This window comes from Sapajus apella, unplaced genomic scaffold, assembly GCF_009761245.1.
Source record: "Sapajus apella isolate SASKATOON/1434 unplaced genomic scaffold, GSC_monkey_1.0 scaffold9, whole genome shotgun sequence".
Classification (NCBI taxonomy): Eukaryota; Metazoa; Chordata; class Mammalia; order Primates; family Cebidae; genus Sapajus; species Sapajus apella.
In genome coordinates this window covers 23709830-23732410 of record NW_022436949.1, presented here as the reverse complement: position 1 = coordinate 23732410, position 22581 = coordinate 23709830, and the positions used below count along the sequence as shown (strand labels likewise).

The 22581-nt window shown below is 32.8% G+C and overlaps 1 protein-coding gene across 22 annotated transcripts in view; it reads left to right on the top strand.

Moving 5' to 3' along the window:
- Positions 1 to 22581, top strand: part of MYCBP2 (MYC binding protein 2) — a 274498-nt gene that overhangs the window by 193272 nt on the left and 58645 nt on the right. For 9 of the 22 annotated variants that reach the window (XM_032277409.1, XM_032277416.1, XM_032277415.1 and 6 more), the window contains 5 exons: positions 602 to 676; positions 3274 to 3498; positions 4352 to 4484; positions 5643 to 5765; positions 8615 to 8794. In XM_032277409.1, the coding sequence (XP_032133300.1) occupies positions 602 to 676; positions 3274 to 3498; positions 4352 to 4484; positions 5643 to 5765; positions 8615 to 8794 (736 nt within the window). The remainder of the gene's footprint in view (positions 1 to 601; positions 677 to 3273; positions 3499 to 4351; positions 4485 to 5642; positions 5766 to 8614; positions 8795 to 22581) is intronic. The other 13 variants (XM_032277408.1, XM_032277412.1, XM_032277417.1 and 10 more) reach the window with 10 other exon arrangements.

Genomic DNA, 22581 nt, shown 5'->3' with positions numbered 1-22581 from the left:
TATTTCTGTTTTTCTTATCAAATTTGTTAATATCATTCAGAAACATTTCCAAATGATTTTTTCCTACTTATAGAGAGAAGCAAAATTGAAAAAAATGACTTGGATTTTTTTGTTTTATTTTTTGATTTTTGTACTTCAAAACGTGTAACTTCACATAAATTACATGCCATTATTATTAATAATGATAGTTTCATTTTCTATACAGTCTATATCATTTGCATTTTTATTATAAAACAGCAGACTGGTTTGTGTCTCATAAAACAAATCTGGCTTGTATTAGTACAAATATATCCTCATTTAAAGAATTTTAAGGTTTCTTTCTTGCACTGAGTATCTTAAGCTTTATAACAACGTCTGGCTCTTAATTTTAGTAAATGGCATGACACACTATATCCATGGAGAGCTTCTGACAAAAACTTATCAGACAGAATTTCTTCAGTGTGTGGTTTACTCAGATGGCTTCAGTTTCTCTTGAGTAAAATAATATTTTCGTGTTGGTGCTAGAGTACAGAAAAATGTTGTTACTGTGAACATCTTCTGCAGATGATATCCTGTTCCCTTTCTTTGTTGATATTTTTCTTTCTTAAACTTTGTTGCTCAGAATATCTTTAATGCTAGCCAAGGAGTCAGGGATTTGGACCTATTTTCATGGACTTCCAAAGCTTTTTTCCCTCAGGTGAGTTAACTGTAAGGAACAATCATATTTTATTCAGGTATTTCAGCATGTATAACAAATTTTCTGTCTTTGAAACCTTTGCTTAAGATTAATAAAACCTTTTTACCACAAGAGAGATCTATGTGAAGTGCTGCAATTAGGCTTTCTCCTCCGTCCTGCCAAAAAGAATGTATTACTAGTTTAAGTGATACTTCTACGGGACTTCAAATTTGCTATATTTAGTTTTATGACTAGCTTTTCCAATGATTATATCTAAAATTACTGTTTTCACAACTTACTAGGTGGCAGTATCCTAGCCTTATGGCTCTTTTATTTTTCTGTCAACTCTTTCACATTGCCTCTATGAATGTTCATCTGAGAATGTGATGGGAATTGAGGGAGAAAAAAGTAATATTGAAATTCACCAATTTAATATGTGGTACCTGGATCTTACATTTCTGTATTGAATAAAAAATGTTTGTTACTATTGCTTGAGAATGATAGGCACAATTCTATGACTTTATGTCTGTTTTTTATACTGTTCAGCACAAAAATTGGATACAGTTTGTTTTATACTTACAGTTTTATTACCTTTTCAATCAAATGTTAATTATTTAAAATTTTTAACAGGTTTTCATAATTGCCTTTCATTGACTAGTTTGCAATTATAATTAGTTTTGCCAAGACTTAACTGCCAGTGTTACCCTGAATGATCAAAGTTAGAATTTTTGTTGTAATTAAGTGCACAAGGAATTTTATTAAACACCAATGCAATTGGAGGATTTTGCTAAATCTGTGGATATTTTTTATGTTGCCATGTAATTTTTAAGCATCAGTTGTGAGTAGGATTAAAACTTACCTCTTCCAGCTATGAAATGGCATGATGTATTTACTAAAATTGACCATTCACAAATTGACTTTTAAAATGTTTACAGAAAATCTTGTGAGTGTAATAGCAAGTACTATGTAGAGTTTAGCCCTGTCTTACTCTCAATTTTTATCTTGAGTGCTCTCTGTGTATTCATATAGGCGCACATATATATAAATTCTTATATATGATGGTATGTAAAATCTGTATTTTATGTTTATTTTTGGTTGCAAATCTAAGCTTTTTGAGTGTTTAAAATTCTCATTTCCATTAAATTGCCAATATGTAACAAAAGAATATTGGTAAATAAAATACAGAAAATGTAAATTAATTGTTCATAGTACATATTTGTGTAAGTAAAAACTGGTTATTCATCACCACAGTGAGATTCACAAAATATTATGTGAAAGTTAATGGTGACTTTAAAATTTTTCCCTGGCCAGTCATGTGTGGAATTAACAAAGTCACAGCTATACATACAGAATTCTTGAATCCACACATTTTTTAAACCTGAGGATTTTATTCTTAATATTCTACTGTGTTGCTATTTATATGAACATGTATATGTATCTCTTCATGTGAGGCTACTGGTAGGGATAGAACTATTTAATAAATTTTTATCTTGTATAATGTTAGTTTTTACATTTTTATTCTATTTATAACATTATTAAATATCGCTTTTAACCTAATGTTTGCATGTCTGTCTCATTATGGTTATCTATTACTCTATTTAAATATAAAATAAATTATAGAGTTTATATTACTATATTTAAAAATGCAGTTTTAAATCTCTTTTAAAGGAATGATGATGGCAATACAAACACCCAGTGTGGACAGTTTACCTTTAGTTGGGAAAAAGAGAAAATATGGAAAGGTTATTATTTATCTTTATTATGTTGACATAGGAAACAATTTTATCACAGTATTGCAATTTAACCAGAAAATTTAGACTGGGTTCTTTCATTTTAGAAGTGACTGTTTTCAGTAATATAACTTTACAGTATGGTTATTTAAATACATTTTTAATCTCTCCTTTCTACTAAAAGTATAGTCTGTTTTTCTGTTACTAGCATCAACACATCACTGCATAGTAATGGCTTAACAAATTAGCAAGACATTTTTATTTGTACGATATTAGAAAGTAGAAGTTGTTCAAGTCTTGTAAGCATTATTTCATTCATAACTAGCAAATATCAAGATATAGCTATATTTTTAATACATGTTTTTCATCATTGTTACCTCTGCTTATGGATGAGTTTTCAGATTCTTCATACCTGTTTTCTCTATTTATAAATAATTATTTCAACATGGGAAGAAATGAATATTTAGACTTTTTTAACTGATAACAACATACAGTAATGCAGTAATAATGATTGAAAGTTATTCCCTTGTGGTTCACATAGCATAATATTGTTATTTCTCCTGTTAAATTTAAATATTACATTAAAGATGAAAGTGAAATCAAAGATGATTATACTTCTCAAATTGTTGTGGGCAGAAGCCAGAGGTTTGATTGGTTTCCTGTTATATTTTCTTGTCCTCAGCTTTATTTTAAATATCGTTTATTGTTGAAAACCTGAGATTCTTTCATTAGTGGTATTGACTAATTCTTCAGTTATCTTTAGGTTATGTGAGGTTTTTTTTATGTTGACAGTATTGTTGACTTGGTATAAAAGTTATTAATAGGAAGGCTTTGAAAGTGATAATAGATTGTATTTTGTTTATTTTTTTTTCCTATTCAAATTTTCAGGAATCTAAAACTAATACTGATGACTTTTTCAAAGACATAAACTCCTGCTGCCCACAGGAAGCAACAATGCAAGAACAAGATATGCCATTTTTGCGAGGAGGGCCAGGCATGTACAAGGTAGTGAAGACGGGACCTTCAGGTCACAACATCAGAAGCTGCCCTAACCTTAGAGGTATCCCAATTGGAATGTTAGTTCTGGGAAACAAAGTCAAAGCAGTGGGAGAGGTATGGATTCTTGTAGCTTCATGACTTCTAAGATACTCATTTTTAATGTAATACCACCAAAGCATCTCTTCTAAAGGTTGCCATTTCTACTGCAGGTTTTTACATGTTAATGTATTTTATCTTTACTTGTATTGCAAATACTAACATAATTTTTCTGTGCTTCTGTCTAATAATTTGCATAATTATCCTTGTAAAAGCAATATATTACCAAATGATTTGTATTGTTTATATAAATGTTTGGTATTTGCATATATTTTTTCATTTTTACAAATGTACTATACCATCATGGATTATCAGCACTTAAAATATTCTATGTGATTGGTTTGGAGATGTGATCATATACAAAAGGTTTCACTTCTTTGTTCCCATTCATAGGTCTCACTGAAGTCCTGAGCAAATAAAATTACTCTTTAGGCTACTGTGGCATTTGCCTCAGCTGATAAGCTTGAAGATGTAGTGTGTCATGCTGTTTCTCAGTAAGGGTCATTTTCAAGTTACACTATGGGTACTCTCAACCTAAATGATAGCACGTAGGCTGTGTTAGGACATTTTAGATGCAGAAAAAAGAAAATGAGCCATGTGTTTTTGGGTAACACCTTTAATTATTTAGGGATTATCTTTTTGCTTTCAAAGTTATTATTTTAACCAAATTCATAAATAAGCAGTATGTTACAGAACTTTTTATTGACTTCTGTCTTACCTCAGGCTGTGGCCTTAATTTCAGAAACTAATTTCATGGTAGAAATGTATTGGAATGATTACACTATTCAGTCACGTAAGCTTTTTACTGGTTTTCAGATTGAGTGCCCTGAAAGAATCAAGCCAATCAATCGTGCTTTTTGTTATGTACCAGGTAACCAATTCTGAAGGGACATGGGTGCAACTGGATCAGAACAGCATGGTAGAGTTCTGTGAGAGTGATGAAGGAGAGGCATGGTCCTTAGCTAGAGACAGAGGCGGAAACCAGTACCTCCGACATGAAGATGGCAAGTTGGCTTACATTTGTGATTTATTCCAATTAAGCTTTGAAATACTGAAGTTTAATGCATATTGTATTGCTTTTGTTTTAAAGAGTTTTTTTTGTGTGTAAAAGCAAAACTATAGGTTAAAAAATCTTGCAACGGTTAAAATTGCTTTGTAAAATACATGAATACTTAATGCACATTAAAGAAGAAAATTTGAAACATAAAGGTTCATCTTTATAAAACAGCCTTTTTATTTCATTAATATAAATGTGTAAACCTCTTCCTTCCGTACCAATCTAGGACTGAACATTTTATCCTTTTATGATAAAATGAAAGTTCAGTATTCAAATTACCAATTGCAGTACTTCTCCCAGGCAACTTCATTTCATTGCATTTTGTCTTAGGGAAAGAGCATTGAGTAAATGCATAGAATCTTTAGGGTTTCCGGTTGTTAGATTTTCAACTTTAAATTTCATTTTACGTTTTTCAACATTGATCTCACTTAATAAGATATGTTCCTTTTTGTTCCCCTCTCTTTAATATCTTGGTGGCAAAACATTTGCCATTTTCTGCTTGAAATAAGAATTCTGATACCTTTATAGACTATGATTATGTAATATGGTTTATTATTGTCCTTCTATTTAGGGAAAATATGTTTATGTAATAAATCAAAATAAGTTAAAAGTTAAGTTTTTCATAATTTTCACATTCATAATTTAGAACAGTTAACAAATGAAAATTCCTTTGGGAACTAGATACTTAAATAGCTTTTTTCTCTATTCTAATACTAATACAAAATATTTTTTCTCATTTATAGGTTATCCATTTTTGTTTTGCAAAATACTGTTGTATAAATTTATTACAAATATAGAGTTCCTGGTCCAGAAATATTAGTATGCATTCAATAATGTATCCCACCACAATAAAAGTAAATTGGCTTCATAAAAGCATATCACATCTCTACATTTCATTGTGTATTTGCTAAATAAAAACAAAGATTTGTCAGGTGCTTTGTCAATGTTAAGATGGACCTGACTGGTACTTAGATTTATCACATCTAGACATGAGCTTATTTTAAAATCTAACCATCATAAAATCTTTTGCAATTTTCTTTCTTTGTTGTATGAATAGGGAATGGCCTATAAGAAACTAATGTTACAGCTGTGGCTTTTATTGTAGAACAAGTTCTTCTGGATCAAAATTCTCAAACTCCTCCTCCAAGCCCTTTCTCAATGCAAGCTTTTAATAAAGGGGCAAGTTGCAGTGCCCAAGGATTTGATTATGGACTCGGAAATAACAAAGGTAGGTGTTTAAAAGTAAGTCTTTTACTTACCTAACTTCATTATGTTTGTTTCCTTCTCTTTTATGCACTTTTTATTTGTGTTCACCCAGAAATCTTTTTTAAATTAAAATTTGTTCCTGGAAAGCTAATACTCAAAATGTTTACAGAGGTGTTCTCTTCATAGTATTTTTTTTTAACCAGTTTTGGCTTACATTTATGAGAGTGCTTGCTTATTTTATTCTGTTTAAAAAACATTCATTTTGAATTCCTATCCTAAAGATTCTATTTCACTAAATCTAGTAAAATGTTATTTTTATCATCCACTTATTAGGATGGTAATGTTAATGAGCAACAAAGAACTTTCTGAAATGATCCATTTAAAATCAGAATATTACTGTTACATAATATTAAGTAATGTTACACATGAGCTTTATAAAATTTATGTGGTTTTGAATTTCTAACCCAATAATCTTAGTTAATTTAAAATTATGTAAAATGATACATTTGGTTTTAGTATCTATATTAAAACCAGAAAGTTGTAAAAAGAAAAAAGCCGTAAGCCTATGAATATAAGATATATACAACTATTTTGACTTTATTAATGGAAGAGACCAGCATCATGAACTATCCAAACAATAGTTAATTTTGGAACAATTTATGCTGGCGGTTCATCAGAAATTGCTTTTTTATGTGAATTCACACACTCTTGTTCTTTCCTGTGTACCTGATCGAGACTCCTCCAAAATCAGCCATATTGTCCACAGGTAACATACAGCTGGGTCATGGGTAAGAGGGAGCAGATAGCCTATGTGGAAATAATTGTACTTTAAATTGTATTTAAATTAATCATGGGACTTGATTCCAAGGGACGAATACAGTGTCATTATTCTTGACTTACAGAAAAAGTGAACAAATAAAATGGTGAACAAAATGCAGAATTACATCAATGTATAAGAAATATTCCATTTAAAATAAAACTTCTTCCTGTTGAATAGCATCATTACTTTCTACAAAGTATTTTTATGTAGGAAACCTAGCCGCAAGATTTTTCTTTTTACTCCCTTGGATTGGCCTATCCCATAGAATTGGGTATTACCTGCTCACTTACTTTGGGTATCTGATTTCCATTAATTTAAGCTACATCTTCATACTTACATAGTGTAAATGTTTGGTGGTGTTTTCTTTATGTCCCTTTCTCTTTACTGTTGTCAACTCTTAAAATCTCAGCATTTGCTTACCACTATTATATCTCTATATAGTAATGTTTTAAAGCCATGTTTAACACAAGTTGTATGCTTTCAGTCTTTGAAATGTCTGTCATTGTACTGATAGCTATCATAGTAAGTCAGACTTTAAAATATAATTTACTAAAATATCATTAAAATAAATATGAATGTTTAAGAGACACAAGCATTGCCGAGAAAATTTGGTTTTATGTAGACATAATAAAGTATTACTTTTTCAACTTGTGATTTTGTGAATATCATTCAAAAATAGCATGCACCATGCTGGGCATAGTGGTGTCTGCCTATAGTCCCAGCTACTTGGGAGGCCGAGGCAGCAGGATCACTTGAGGCCAGGAGCCTAAGGATGTAGTCTGCTATAGTTGTTCCTGGTATAATCACACATTCCAGCCTGGGCAAGAGAACAGGATCCTGTTTCTTTTTAAAAAATGTTAATAATGACCATGCTTTTGTTAACAAGCTTTTCAAATATTTAGATGGAACAGAGAAGTATTAAGAAACCTAAACTTCATGAAATGTGTCTGACTTTATTATCTGTAGCAGTTTAGCTCTTAATATTGTCCAAGATCAAAGAACTGCTTTTTATAGTTTTTTTTTCCTTAAAACAATATTTTAGAAAATCCTTCATGACTTTAAATTTTTTTTCCTGTAATCTACAGCATTTATTTATTATTTTTTAAAAGATGTATAACTCACGTACACAGTTCTTTCCATGTAAATCTTTCCCTTGTAGGTGCTTCAGTTGAAATTTTTGAATATGAAACTTTATTATATTTAGGAAATATGAGTAGAAAGATACTACTTTCCAGTTTCTGCATGGCCTAGTCTGGATGTAGTTCCCTCCCCCGACCTCCAGCGTCATTTAAACTATTTAATGTATATATTCTCACAAATAAGGAGTTATCATCCATCTAATTATTTTGTTATCTTAAAAAGTTTTTTTTGTAAAATCTTTTGGTACAAGGAAAAATGTTAGAATTCTTATTTTATATACTATTCAAATTAGGTAGCTCATAATCCTTTTCATCTTATAGGATTTATAGATTTTTTAATTATTCATCTAAGCAAAATATTTCATGCTTTCAAAGTAGAACTTCTTTGGCAGTAACAACCTAAAAAAGAAAGTATTAATGTGTAACTATAATTTAAACATATTGCTATGTTAACATACTTTGCCCCTTTAATTCTGCTTTTTAAAGAAAAACTGTTTATTTGCTTATTTTTTGCATGAAATATACTGCTGATGAGGCAGGGTGGTATTAGTCATTGTTGGGAGCTATGGAGAAGGCATCATTTACTTAGACCTTCATTTATATACAGACAATATTGAAGCAATTTATCATAGATTCTTCATAGAGCCTTTGTTCTCCCATAAATAATGAGAGATGTTATATATGAATTTAAATGGATTTGTTTTTGTAGGTGGGCTTTTATGTAAGATTCGATGGGGTGCTTCCATTTAAAAAAAAGGCATGCAAAATTTGGTCCCTAATTTGGAGATAATAGGCACCAATTTTCACTCATTTCTGAATTGGCATGGTCTTATTTAGTGTTTAACTCGATCTGAATGTGATAAAGCACCATTTACTTTGCCATTTTGGATGTTAATGAATAATGAGTTGTAGTTTTGACTGTTTTACCTACTGCAGGTGACCAACTGAGTGCCATATTGAATTCCATTCAATCACGACCCAATCTCCCAGCTCCTTCCATCTTTGATCAAGCTGCAAAACCTCCCTCTTCCCTAATACACAGCCCATTTGTGTTCGGACAGCCCCTTTCCTTCCAGCAGCCTCAGCTTCAGAGTAAGTCTGCCAGCCTTACCTGCCTCATCAAGCATTTCTGAAGCTTTGTTCTGAGTTGTTTATCAATTACTAATTAGTTATCAACTCACCTGACTGTTTTTTTTTTTTAATTAGGATGTTATCCCCTCCCACATTTTTGAAATATTTAAGCTATTCTGAGCTAAGACATTCTGCAGCTAAGACATTTGCTTTAATCACAGATTTTTAAATTGAGTAGTTATTAAAATATGACTATTACACTTTCCATTTTAATTCCAGTATAAGCAATTACATACTACAAGAAGACATGTTAAGAAAGATATTTTTAATTTAAAGTTGATTTAAAGTTCATATCCATGACTATGGTAAGCATCACTTAGAGGGACAACTTTCACTGGATTTTTGTTACTTCAAGATGTCCCAAAAGGATAAAGCCATTTCACTGTATCGCTGGGTAGAAGAGAGACTGTACTTGTTTGGACAGGTTTGTTAGCTTTTTCTACATGAATTTGATATCTATGAAATGTATGGCAATTTAGGTTTCCCAGCTTTCTCAAATTGTTGTCTCCTGTCTTTATTTTGTTGTTGTTGTTCCTAATATGTTAAATTGATCATTTGATTGCAGTTCTGCCTTTTAGGATTGCTCTAGTCCTTCATCCATGATAGTAATTCACATTGGTTTGGAAACTCCTTTCAAACCAAATTATATATAATTGGTGTTCTTTATTTCTTATAACCTCCTGAACCTTCCACATAAACTTTTCAAAGCTCTATCCAGTATGACAACAATGTGCTCTCCTTGGCGTTCAGTTCTCATGTTGACTATACAATAAACACATTAATTGAATGAGCTAGTTTATGAAAGTCTCAGCTTGTATACCATTGTTTAGATTCAAATGCACAACCCCTTTGCTTTGGTAAAGTACATTCGCCCTTGGGTATAAGTTATTTTTCTGCAAAAATACTTTAATAAGTGTTTTTAGAGTCATGTAAAATAATACTAGCTGGTGTAGTTTTTGTTAAGAAGTAGGATAGTATGTAGCTAGCAAATGATATTATTCATTACTTTATCCACCTTAGGCAAAGGGTATACATGAGTGTAAACTTTTCTGGGTTTCCACTATCCATTAGGAAAGTTTAATTAATGAAATCACTTAATTTGGAAATATAAGTACTATCAATTTCTAGCTTATCATCTTCATGTATAATATTCACTTGAATATCTGTTAAGAGAATAATTTCAAAGAAACAAAATAGTGTTGTATGTGAGATAATTTTTTCCTTCCACAATAAATATTATTTCAGAAGAATGAAAGAAGTGAGAAGTTAGTTTATTAATTAATTTTGTGGTACATCAAACTTTTTACATTAGATGTACTACCTAGGTTTCAAGAAGTTTTAAAGGTAAGGACAAGGGAAAAAACATAAAGGAAAAACATAAGGATCAGTCAGGTAGAAAATTTATATTAGAAAATTTTAATTCATTCATATTCAAATTCAGTTTTAAAAGAAAAATTGCCTATGTCAGAGCAGTAGCAGACGAAATAATAAAGGCATAAGGAGAACCTTTTTGTTCTATCTAAAGAGTCATTGCAAGTCTTTACAAAAGCAAGTGTAATTGCTATTTTTATTTTACCAAATTTAATAAAATATTACAAAAAATAAACAGTAATAAAAGTTGATTTGTCTCTTTCAGGGAGTAACAGTTTTCAGGTGACATTGTGTCAATATAATTTTATGCACACGTGTTATCAGTACCACCACTTTATTTACCACTATCCTGGAACAAATTTGAAATCATGGCTTAGCTATGTTTCAATTAGCAATTTTCAGAATCATTACTTGCCTATAGTCCAATAATGGAAATCACTTAGGTCTTGTTTTAAACTTCTTATTTGCAACATGTCACTAAAGTTTAACTTCCATATTCCAGAAAATGGAAGTCTTAATCTTTAGCATAGCAAAAAGTATGGAATCTGAAAATAGTTTTAACTTTTTAAAATATTTCAGACTTGTATTTTTTACATCATGTTAGGAAAGGTAAATGTGGCAGAGTGCCAACATTTGTTAAGAGTCCCCAAGCATGAAATTCTTCCCTGAACCTCGCTGCCACGTATCCCACTAGCATATCAACCTATACTTGAGAAGACAGCTTATTCATAGTGAACTTCCTATGCCGTTTAGTAAAATGAGAATCATTTTGGTCTTATACTTTTGTGATACAAATAAATCATTATGTAGAAGACCGTATTTACTAAATTTTGTTTATACTGATAGTCACCACTATATACTAAGCACTGTCCTTAAGCACTTTAATACATCCACATTCGAGATATTCTTATCTGTGTTTTACAGAGAAGGAAACAGAGGCTTAAAGAGGATAAATGATTTGCCTCAGAAACATACATAGTAAAATGGCAGAGCCAGAACTTGAGGTCAGTTCTGCTGACTACAAAGGCTGTTTTAAATATTCAGTCTTACCTCGGTAAATAAAGCAAAATCTACTCGTATATATATGTATATATTTTATATTTAAACTAGGTCTGGCATCTAGAGTATTAGCTTTTTTCAGATTGATTATTTTTCTTTTTGTAGTTTGATTTTTTTTTTTAATGTAGCATTAGTTTGAATGGAAAAAAAAAAAGATTTCCTTAATGTCATAACTGAAGTTCCTGGCTAACTAGAAAAATTCTGCAAAGACATACATAAACTGTTCCATGGTTTGACTTCATCTAGCATTTCTGTAAGCATTATTATCTGTAATTCTTCAGGGTTTTTTTCTGAATCGTAGGGTTTTTTTTTACTTATCTTTGGAAATTTAAAAATAATCTGGCACATTAAGTTAATTTGATAACTTTTCTTTAGAAACAGGCAACACTTTATTCCATAAAATAGAATGTTGGGTAATTTTTAAATTAGCAAAATTATTTGATTTTATATACATGGAAATTATTTCAACTGTTATTCTAGTGAAGTAGAATGTTACAGAATTAAAAGTTAACAAATTTCCCTTGACTTATCATGTATGTGTACCGAGACATGAAAAGTGTATATATGGAATTTTTCTTTATTGTTCTATAATTTACTTTTTTATTTTAAAACTAGTTATATAGTTTTTAGAATTGGCAAGCAATTTAGTGATAACATTTTAGTGGACCAAAGTGAAACATGATATATGTGGCTCCTTTCTTTAAGAATATTACATTCTTTATTTTCATTATCCTCATTTCTTTTGAAAGATTCATTTTATGTCCTGTACCTTCTGACAGTGTCTTACACATCAAGGAGTGTTTATTGACTATAGGTATTTAAGATTAGCAGTTGATCAGTTTAAGATCTTGTGTTTTCTGTTATGATATTCCAGTGTTTACTCAGAGGACATCTTCAAAGAAGAGAATTTCTTTCTTTCTGTTAGTAATTAAAGCCAACTATACTGTGATGATATAATGTATGACAGTTGTGGATTTATACTGATTGAATTCTAAGCAAGATTCTCCAACTAAAAAACTGTATTGCAAATGACTTCATTTAATATAGCATTTTATCACTTTCTACCTACTGCTCAAAAGGCAGAATAGTCCAGTTAACTTTTATTTATTTATTTATTTGTGGTAGAAAAATGGCGAATAAAACTGAATACAATTTACTTTTTTCCCAGATACTTTTTAATATTCTTTTTCATTTTTTAATGTTTTATTTTTAATTTCGATGGGTGCATAGTAGACATTTCCCAGCAATTTTAAACATGAAATATACAATATATGTCAAAATCCATCGTACTTTTAAGCACAGTTATGTGATAGCTCTAGGTTACCTTGCAAAAAGAGTTTTTCTATTATACTCATAAATCACATTCTTATGTGGGACAAAAAGATTGTTAAGTGTGACCCCAAAATCCATTTGGATATCTGCATGACTATTTATTTACATTTGAGAATATGAACACACTAAAGTACTATGTTTACTTAGCTTGTAGAAATCTAGTGGTGCAAAGACTTTCAGCTCAGATTTTGCCTCCAGCTACTTACTACCTCTCTTTAAGTGACCAGATAGGTATGAATTTTTGTCAGCTCTTCATAAAATGGGATCCCCAATAAATGTTATCTTTTGATATTATTATTGCCTTTTGATGCAAATACTTAATATCTCTTATGCTTCAAGGAAACCATAGAAAAAGTCCCTCTCTAAGAGAGAGCAGCTTATTTGAGTTGCAGGAAGAAATTTAGAAAGGGACAAATGAGCTTTCCTAGCTCCTTTTGGGTCTATTTTTGAAACATAATTTGATTTATTGTTTTAAGATTAATTCTTAATGTATTTAGACTACATTCAGATGTTAGTGTGAATGCTAGTATTAAAGCCAGGTTTGTTTGTAAAGCTTAGACTGGGTCATTTCTACCCTGGATTATAATCTCAGCACTGTATTTGTCAGTTTGTTGTTTCCTTGCTTTGGAGATACGTGGATGAAGCGCTTGCTCTAGGAAGGAGGACCTGTGGGACTTAATCCCTGTTTTAGGAAATTAGGGTCAGTGTTGGTTCAAATTTTGAAGTTCAATAAAGCTTTTCCTCTTGACCCTATAACATCTGTCACAGCAACCAACATATTTATTTTAGTTTTGAGTCTAACATCTCCAGCGTCTGTACAAAGACGAATCATTTTAGGCATGGGCTTGAATTTATCTTTACTGAGCTGAGCCGTCTTCTCAGTGGCATAAAAGCCTTGACCCAGGTATTTTGTTTTGCTGCTTCATCAGCGATTTGTTCATCCACCTTTTATTTCATCCTAGAATTCAAACTGCAAAGAATGTTGATGTTGCTTTCAAGACATTGTGTCCTAGTGTATTTGTTTGCTTTCTCCTGACTTGATCTGACCTTTTATCTCTCCCTCCTCCCCTACTTCTTTATTGGCTACTGCATTTACTTCACCCTTCATTACCATCTTTCTTTGGATGATCTTGTTCATTTTTCCATTTATTCATCTGCTTTTATTAAGTATCTACTCTGCTAGGCTATGGTGATGAGCAAGGTAAAAAAAAAAAATGATCACTGATCTTGAAGGCTTCTAGAATATTGTAAGAGATAACCTATTTAAAGAAAAATGATGACATGTTTTAAGTGCCACAGAAGCAGTATTCACAGGATGCAATGGAAGTGTAGGAGAGAAAGCTTCTGGCTCAGCTAGGAGAAGTAAGAGAAACATTCAAAAAAGAAGCACCTTCTACTCACAGTGTTGAAGGACCTGTAAGAATTTATCAGACAAGGAGGAATGGGGATGAGGAAGGCAGTTAATGGAGCATTCCAACTATAAGGATAGCATGAGCTACACTACAGAGATCCACCAAAACAAAAGTATTTAAGTCCACTTACATGCCAGGCAGTGTACTAAGTACTGGTCATGCAGAGGGCCAGTTTGGAATAATGAAACTCCAAAGCCTGATTAGAATAGGCTCAGGAGAAAAGGGGGAAAGAGAAATTGGAGACAATGAGTATAGAGAAATGTGTCAAGATTTGCTGTAGAGAGAAGATACCAGGAGAGAGGATAAGAGATCTGAAGTGGTTTTTTTTCTGTTTTGTTAATAGAAAAAAAAAAAAAAGTATATCAAGGTGGTTTTCTAAAGAGAATAATTCAGTAGAAATATTAATGTTGCAGGAGGGTGAGGAGAATTACTGGCACAATATTCTTGTACAGAAGAGTGTATGCAGACCAGGCACAGTGGCTCACACCTATATTCTCTGCATTTGGGGAGGCCAAAGAAGGAGGATGACTTGAGGCCAGGAGTTTGAGACCAGCGAAGACAACATAGCAAGTCCTTGTTTCTGTAAAAATAAAAAATAAATAAATAAATAAATAGCCAAGCATGGTGATGCACACCTGTAATCATAGCTATTTGGGAGGCTGAGACAGGCAAATCACTTGAGCCCAGGAGTTCGAGGCTGCAGTGAGCCATAATTGCATGCCACTGTACTCTAGCCTGAGCAACAGAGTGAGACCTTGCCTCTAAAATATATATATATATATATATATATGTATATATATATATATGTGTGTGTGTATATATATATATGTGTGTGTGTGTATATATATGTGTGTGTGTATATATATATATGTGTGTGTGTGTGTGTGTATATATATATATATGTGTATATATATATGAGAAAGAAGAGGGGATGCAGTCCAGTGCAAAGTGGAAAGGTTGGCTAAGTAGGATCACAAGTAGTTATCCATCAATTCAAGCAAGAAAGAAGAATGTATATTATTGGGAGCTCTTTTTTCTAAGTAAAATAGGAAGAGCTATCAGCTGAGAGTTACCATGGAGAATCTGCATTGATAGTTTGAGGAAAGAGAAGATAGGAGATAGTAAAAGCTAACATATGTCAAATATTTATTACATGCCAGGCATCATTCATGCAAATAAACTTTGATTCCTGTCCAAGAACATAGTTCATTTGAGAAACTTCATGCATGCGCAGCTTTAAGTGACGTAGTGACAGTGTCTCAGCCTAGAGAAGATGGAGCTGGATCATGAAGGGTCTTGTAAGCCATACTAGTTTAGACTTTCTGTGTAGTGAATAAATGGAGGGAGCACATGGAGGAAATAGTTCTGCAAAATTTTAAATAAAAAGTGATATGATTGGTTTTCCATTTGTGACAGATAACTGAAAATATTATGAAAAAGGTCTTGGAGAAAGGAGAATGTTGGAGGCAGGGAATTCAGAGAAGAGCTGAGTAGGGTTTAAGCTTAGATTAATTGCAGGGAGAATGTAGAAGAAATATTTAGACAATAAAAGGCTTAAGACCAGCATGGACAACAAAGCAAGACCTGGTCTCTACTTAAAAAAAAAAATTAACCCCAGGAGTTCAAAGCTGCAGTGAGCTAGAATCCAGCCTGGGTGAACAGTGTAAGACCCTAACTGGGCATGGTGGCTCACACCTATAATCTCAGCACTTTGGAGAGCCTAGGTGGCAGATCATGAGTCCAGGAGATTGAGACCCTCCTGGCTAACATGGTGACAAGCCTGTCTTTACTGAAAATACAAAAAAAAAAAATTAGCTGGGCATGGTGGCACATGCCTGTAGTCCGAGCTACTCGGGAGGCTGAGGCAGGAGAATTGCTTGAACCTGGGAGGTGGAGGTTGCAGTGGCTTGAACCTGGGAAGTGGAGGTTGTGCTGAGCCAGATCGTGCCACTGCACTCCAGCCTGAGCGACATAGCAAAACTCCGTCTCAAATTTTTAAAAAAAAGGAAGTGACATACTGATTAAAGTGAAGAGCCAGTCTCAAATGACACCCACTTTTATGCCCTGTTTTGAAAGATCATATCTTACCTCGTACCAAGAATGAAGAACAAAAACAGATTTTAAGAAAAAATGAGTTCAGTTGGGTAACTTAGCTCCAGTTGGCTGTAATATTACCTGAAACTGAGAAACATATTTAGCATTCTCATAATTAAGGATGACATTATTGACTGAGAAGTTGAAAATATAAAATTATTCATATATTACATACATTTTTATTAAAAATGTATTAAAGCATTCTCATGATTTTGCACTTAATTTAGAAAGGATTAGGTTTGCCCTTTGTTATTCTCTCAAATTTCTGCACTGTTTTCCTTAAGTATATCTCATTACTTAAGCTGAACAAAACAAAGTGTTCATTTTTTATAACCAGACTTCTCATCCTTATGATTAGATTTTCTTTCCTTCTTTGGTTTATTTAAGAAATCTGCATCATCAGCAGCCATTATGTCTTTTGATAGCATAATTAATTTCAAGTGTTCAAGGGGCCTAAGAAGTTATCCAGCTCTCATTTTGAGATGAGAGAACTTGCTGCCTTGCCCAGAGTCATAGCTGGCAAATCTAGGACTTGAACGTGAGAGTCTGCTAACGCATTTCAGTGGTTTTTTCCCTACTACATCTCAGTTATCTTACATAGACTGAAAGAAGTGAGAAAGACAAGAGGTCATTTAATTCACCCTTGTTATTTTATACTTTAAATCCCTCAACAACATCCCTGATAAACTTTTGTCAGTTGGGTAATTAACAATATGTCAAGGCTGTTCTGATTTTTTGTATTTCTCAGTATTTGTTAGAGCAGGGATCTCTAGCCTCCAGGCCACAGACCAATACTGGTCCATGACCCGTTAGGAACTGAGCTGCACAGCAGGAGGAGAGTATTACTGCCTGAGCTCTGCTTCCGGACAGATCAGCAGCAGCATTAGATTCTCATAGGAGCACAAACCCTGGTATGAACTGTGCATGCAAGGGATCTAGATTGCAAGCTCCTCGCGCAAATCTAGTGCCTGATGATCTGAGGTGGAAGTTTCATCCTGAAACTATGCCCCCAAACTCCCACTGTTTGTGGAAAAATTGTCTTCCAAGAAACCCTGGTGCCAAAAAGTTTGGAGACCATTGTGTTAGAGAACTAAGGAAACCCTCCACCTGCCACATAAGAATAAAGGAAAGAATGGAACAGTTCCTCTGTTTTCGTAGTTAACACATAGTCCCATTTTGAGGCAATGAGTTGTTGGCACCTGCTTTTTCCTTCTTTCTCCAAATAGTACTTTAAAAGTATCTTATCCTAAAAGCACTTCTGTTTTTGGTTTAGGGTTTTAGCTGTCTTTGTGCCAAGTAAGCATTGTGTCTTTCTCAGGATGTCCCTTCTGGAGGCAGGAAAGGGTTATGGTTAATGCTAATCACTTGCTATCAAAATATCTGATTTCTCTGATGTATAATTAATATTTTTTCCCTTGCAACTAATAAGCAATTTGTGAAAAGTAAGATTTTTACTTTTAAAAGCATATCCAGTCTTCTTGTGTCTCAAGTTAATGTTTGGGAAGCAGTATCTGCCTCTTCTTGTATGTTGAAGTTATTCTTTCTAATGCTTAAGATGCATACCCATCAAATTATGCTCAGAATTTTTGTCTCAGCTATTGCAAACCCTGAGATGACATGCTTTTCCAAAGTGTTATTTTTCTTAACCATATTTACTAGAGATTTAGAATATATTCAGTAATATGCTATGAGTATGTTTTCTTCAAGTTCAATTATGTGTAGGTGTCATTTAGAGAAACAGTGTATTTTGGGGGGGGGGTATTCACTTTATGTATCCCATCTTCCTTTCCACATTCAGATCATGTGGATTAATGTTATCATCTAGTAAAAAGCTTGTTTCTAGTTTATCTTTAAGTTTAAAATGTTGTTCTTTCATTCTTTTAGTATAATTCTTATAGTATACTAACATTTATGTAAATAAATCTTATGTAAATACTAACATTTTATGTAAATAAGTCTTTAATTCTTTTAGTATATTAAGGTTTATGTTAAACTTAGTTTCTGTTCCATGTCCTAAGCTCCTTTACCATTCACATAATTCCATATTTCTTCTGATAAGTTTACTACAAAGAATAATATTGGATGTATTGATTATGCAGTACTACATCTAAAGCTGTCAGTCAAGAACAGATGCCATAGCTAAGAGCATATACTAATCACCACTGCCACTTTATTTTATGTTTATATTTATTTTTTAAATTTCATTTTATTTATTTATTTATTTGAGACAGAATTTCACTCTGGTGCCCAGGCTAGAGTGCAGTGTCACGATTTTGACTCACTGCAACCTCCACTTCCCAGGCTCAAGTGATCCTCCCACCTCAGCCTCCCCAGTAGGCAGGACTAGAGGCAACTGTCTTCACACCTACCTAATTTTTGTATTTTTTGTAGAGACGAGGTTTCACCATGTTGCCCAAGCTCATCTTAAACTCCTGGGCTCAAACAATTTGATCACCTTGGCATACCAAAGTGCTGGGATTACGGCCTTGAGCCACTGTGCCTACCCCTGCCACCTTCTAAAAAATCCTGTGAAGCACTGATAGAAGTGGGAATAATAATTACACTTAATTATGCTTATTTTTAACCTGCATATTGTTTGATTAATCACATCTTTTGGCCAAGCTGAAGGCATAATTTATATATTGTCTCTACAAGGACCAATAAACTAGTTTTTAAATATGTTTTAAATAAATAATTTAAAAATTAATTTCCCAAATAGTCTCAGCCATAAAGTTAGACCTAACTATTTACTGCTTCTTATAGTAGCCTATTGCTGTCAAAAATATCTGAAGTTCTATTCAGGGGGAAATAGAAATGCACAATTACTGGGATTTAAATCGAGTGAGGAAAGTCAGCAACATCATTCCCATCATTCTACCATAAATGTGGCAAAATCTTACTGTTTGTGACAGATCTATAGAATTAGATTTTCTTATATTAAAAAAAATAAACACATAAATGTTGGTATGTATAACATGAACAGAATACAGTGCTATTTGAACATTGTCATAAGACTTATTTATAAAACTTCCTCAAGCTCTTCCCAAGATCTTATTAAGATTACATCTCAACTAAGGCGGGAGGAGGATGAGGATTGAAAAACTGCTTGCATCTAGGGTGGGAGGAGGATGAGGATTGAATGCTTGATTACCTAGGTAACAAAATTATCTTTACAGCAAACCCCGATGACACACAGTTTACCCGTGTAACAAACCTACACGTTACCCCCTGAACCTAAAATAAAAGTTGGAAGGAAAAAAATTGGAACGCAAAAAAGGGAACTGAAGGAGAAAAAAAGATTGTATCTTGTCGCTTTACTAAGTCTATAAAATTTATGACTATTACACTTCCTCCTCAAGATTGAGAACTAAACAACATGAGAAGCACAATTACATGCCAAACATTATTTTTGCCTATTGTTGTTTGTAGCCTCTCAGTGGAATGTCTTTGAAAAAATTTTTTATCAATATTATCTCACCTGCTATGAGTATTGGTGACAGTGATATATGCATTGTGATTAAACACCTAGCCTCCTGAATATAATGTATTTCCATTACATTGTCCTTCCAAATAACCTCTTTATAATTCTTTTAACATTGGCTGCCAATAATTTAACAAATTGTTGTTGAATGTCACAGCTTGATTATAGAACATAGTAAGAAATCAACAAATTGAACACCAAACTGAATTTAATGCTAAAACGTACCCTTTTTTAAAATATTGTATTACTGATTTTAACTTGTGAAATGTAACATTTCCAATCATTGCTTAATTGTTGACTCAACACTCAAAGATGATATATGCTATTTTAAAATCCCAAAACCTCCAGCTTTGTATACTGCCATCAGGTGATGACAGGTGCCTTGATTCTTCTCGTTTATGGTTCCAGTGATAAGGTCAGGGCCCTGATACAGCAAAACCATGATTTGTCTTTGTTAAACTGAAATGAGAATATTTTCCTTATTAGAAAAGTTTACACTGCTTTATTATTGTTACCAGTACTTAGAGAAGACTTAAAAAGTATAATTTACAATGAACTCGAAGTTTGTATGTCTAGGAAATGATATGACTCAGCAAATTGGATATTTGGGATCCAAAACAAAACAAAATGACCCATTAAGAACTGCGGTGGCTCATGCATGTAATCCCAGTACTTTGGGAGGCTGAGGCAGGTGGATTGCCTGAGGTCAGGAGTTTGAGACCAGCCTAGCCAACATAGTGAAACCCCATCTCTAGTAAAAACACAAAAAATTAACTGGGTGTGGTGGCTGGTGCCTGTAATCCCAGCTACTAGGGAGACTGAGGCAGGAGAATCACTAGAACCCAGGAGGCGGAGGTTGCAGTTAGCTGAGATCATGCCATTGTACCCCGGTGTGGGCAACAAGAGTGAAACTCTGTCTCCAAAAACAGAATCATGTTGTTTATAAGGGCATACTATAGTGAACAAACAACATTAACTTCAAATGAGCACTGGAGAAAAAAATCCTGATTCTTTAAAATTATTTTTAATATTATTTTCTTTAACTTAATGATACCCAAAAAAATAATCAAAACTTTGTGAAGATGAGTATAATAATCGGTTGTCTTATCTGTATTAATAGGATTTTTAATAGCATGATTACTTCTGTCAGATGATTTTTAAAACATCAACTTTTTTTCTTTGTGTGTAGATATCAATGGTATCTTTTATAGATTGCTTCCCTTTTTTAAATTAAAAAGTATAAATCTCTATAAAAATTAACTATAACTTTATGAAAGTATGTTTAAACTTGAGCAGATTTTGTAAACATTTAACGTGTGGAACATGTGTTGTTTCTAGCAACAGCTTAATTTCTTTAGTCACTTAACCTTTTTTAGACTTTCATTTTTGAAAATATTTTTTTCACTCTGAATCATACCTAGGAATCCAGTCTCTAGCCTTTGTAATATATTGAAAAGACTTGAAGCCCATTTTGCTCTCAAACTTTTTTCCAGAAGTTTGTCCTTAAACTTCTAACATCTTATCTTACAGGTTTTCTTGTAGTTTTTCACCTTTCTGTTTATAAGTGCTTCCATTTAAGATGATCTTCTTCTAATTTCCTATACCTGTGTCTTCTTGCTATATGGGGTCTCCACAGATTTTTTAGCAGCCAGGCCAGGAGATTGTATTCCTTCCTATGTTGGCAGTTTGAATTCTCTTTGAATTAATTCTTCCATGCAGAGGCTGCCACCATTCTACTTTGTGTCTTGAAGAATTATATCACCCTCCTAACTGATACTTTTAGCAGTAGCTGCGAATGCTTTATTATATGAGGCTTAAATAGCATAAGAATTCCTTTTGCAGCACCTGACATATTTTAAGGTTTATAGATTTGTTCAAAATGAAGGATGTGCAAAAATATTAAAAATTGAACTTTTTAAAACTTAGATTAAGATGTTTTTATGTCATGTATGTTGCTATCTACTCCTATTCTCTCTTGAACTCACTGCATTCGAGCTTTAGTCCCTATCCTCAGAAGCTGCTATAGTCAGTCTGTGATTTTTGTTGCCAAATTCAGTTGTCAGTATAGTGATGTCATTTTACTTAATCGGTCAGCAGTATTTGACAGAGTTGGTCTCTCTTTCTTCCTGGAAATATATTCATTTACCTGCAGGAAATTTCCTGCCTTACTGACTGCTCACTTCTAGTATCCTTTCTATATCCTCATCTATTTCATCATCTAGAAACGTCCCAGGGCTTTGGCCTCTTCTAGGCATCACTCCCTAAATGGTCTTATGCAGTCATAGAGAATGACACATCTGTGGCATATGACTCCCAAGTTTATCAGCTCCTGATATGGTGTATACTTATTTGTTCATTCCCTTTCTCCTAAATATAAACTCTGTGAGAGCAGGGACTTTGTTTCTGTTCATCATTGTGTCTGCAATGCCTAGAACAATATCTGACACACAATACATACTCAATACTTTACATTGAATGACTTCTTAATTTATGAGTCATTCATCTTGACCATAATAATGAGTCAGTCAAAAACAGTACTTCTATTATTTTAACAAAAGTGTGTTGTGTCTAGTTTATTTCACTAATACTAAGACAACTATCTCCTTATTACCTGAATTTATTCAGCTCAACTGATTAATTTTGTTTTAATTGAGTTAAAATTTTTAAATACAGTAAGTTTTTTTAGATTCAGATAGAGTTGTTTTTTAGCTTACTGCTTTTAAAAGACTACACTTTAAAGCTTCTATTAATTCTTTGAAAAAAGCTAAATTAAGTACTTCATTTCCTGCATAGTAAGTTATTGATGTTCCTGACATTTTTTCAGTGATTTATACATTTTCTTTGCTTTGTTTGTGTTGTAAGACATTGTGTAAATGAAATTTGATATCAGAAGTAGGATCTACAAAACAAATACTAAATGCTGGGGTTGGTACTAACTTTTTCACTGAAGATGGACCCAGAAAAGTAGCCAAACACAATGTCACCTTGGGTTCATTCTG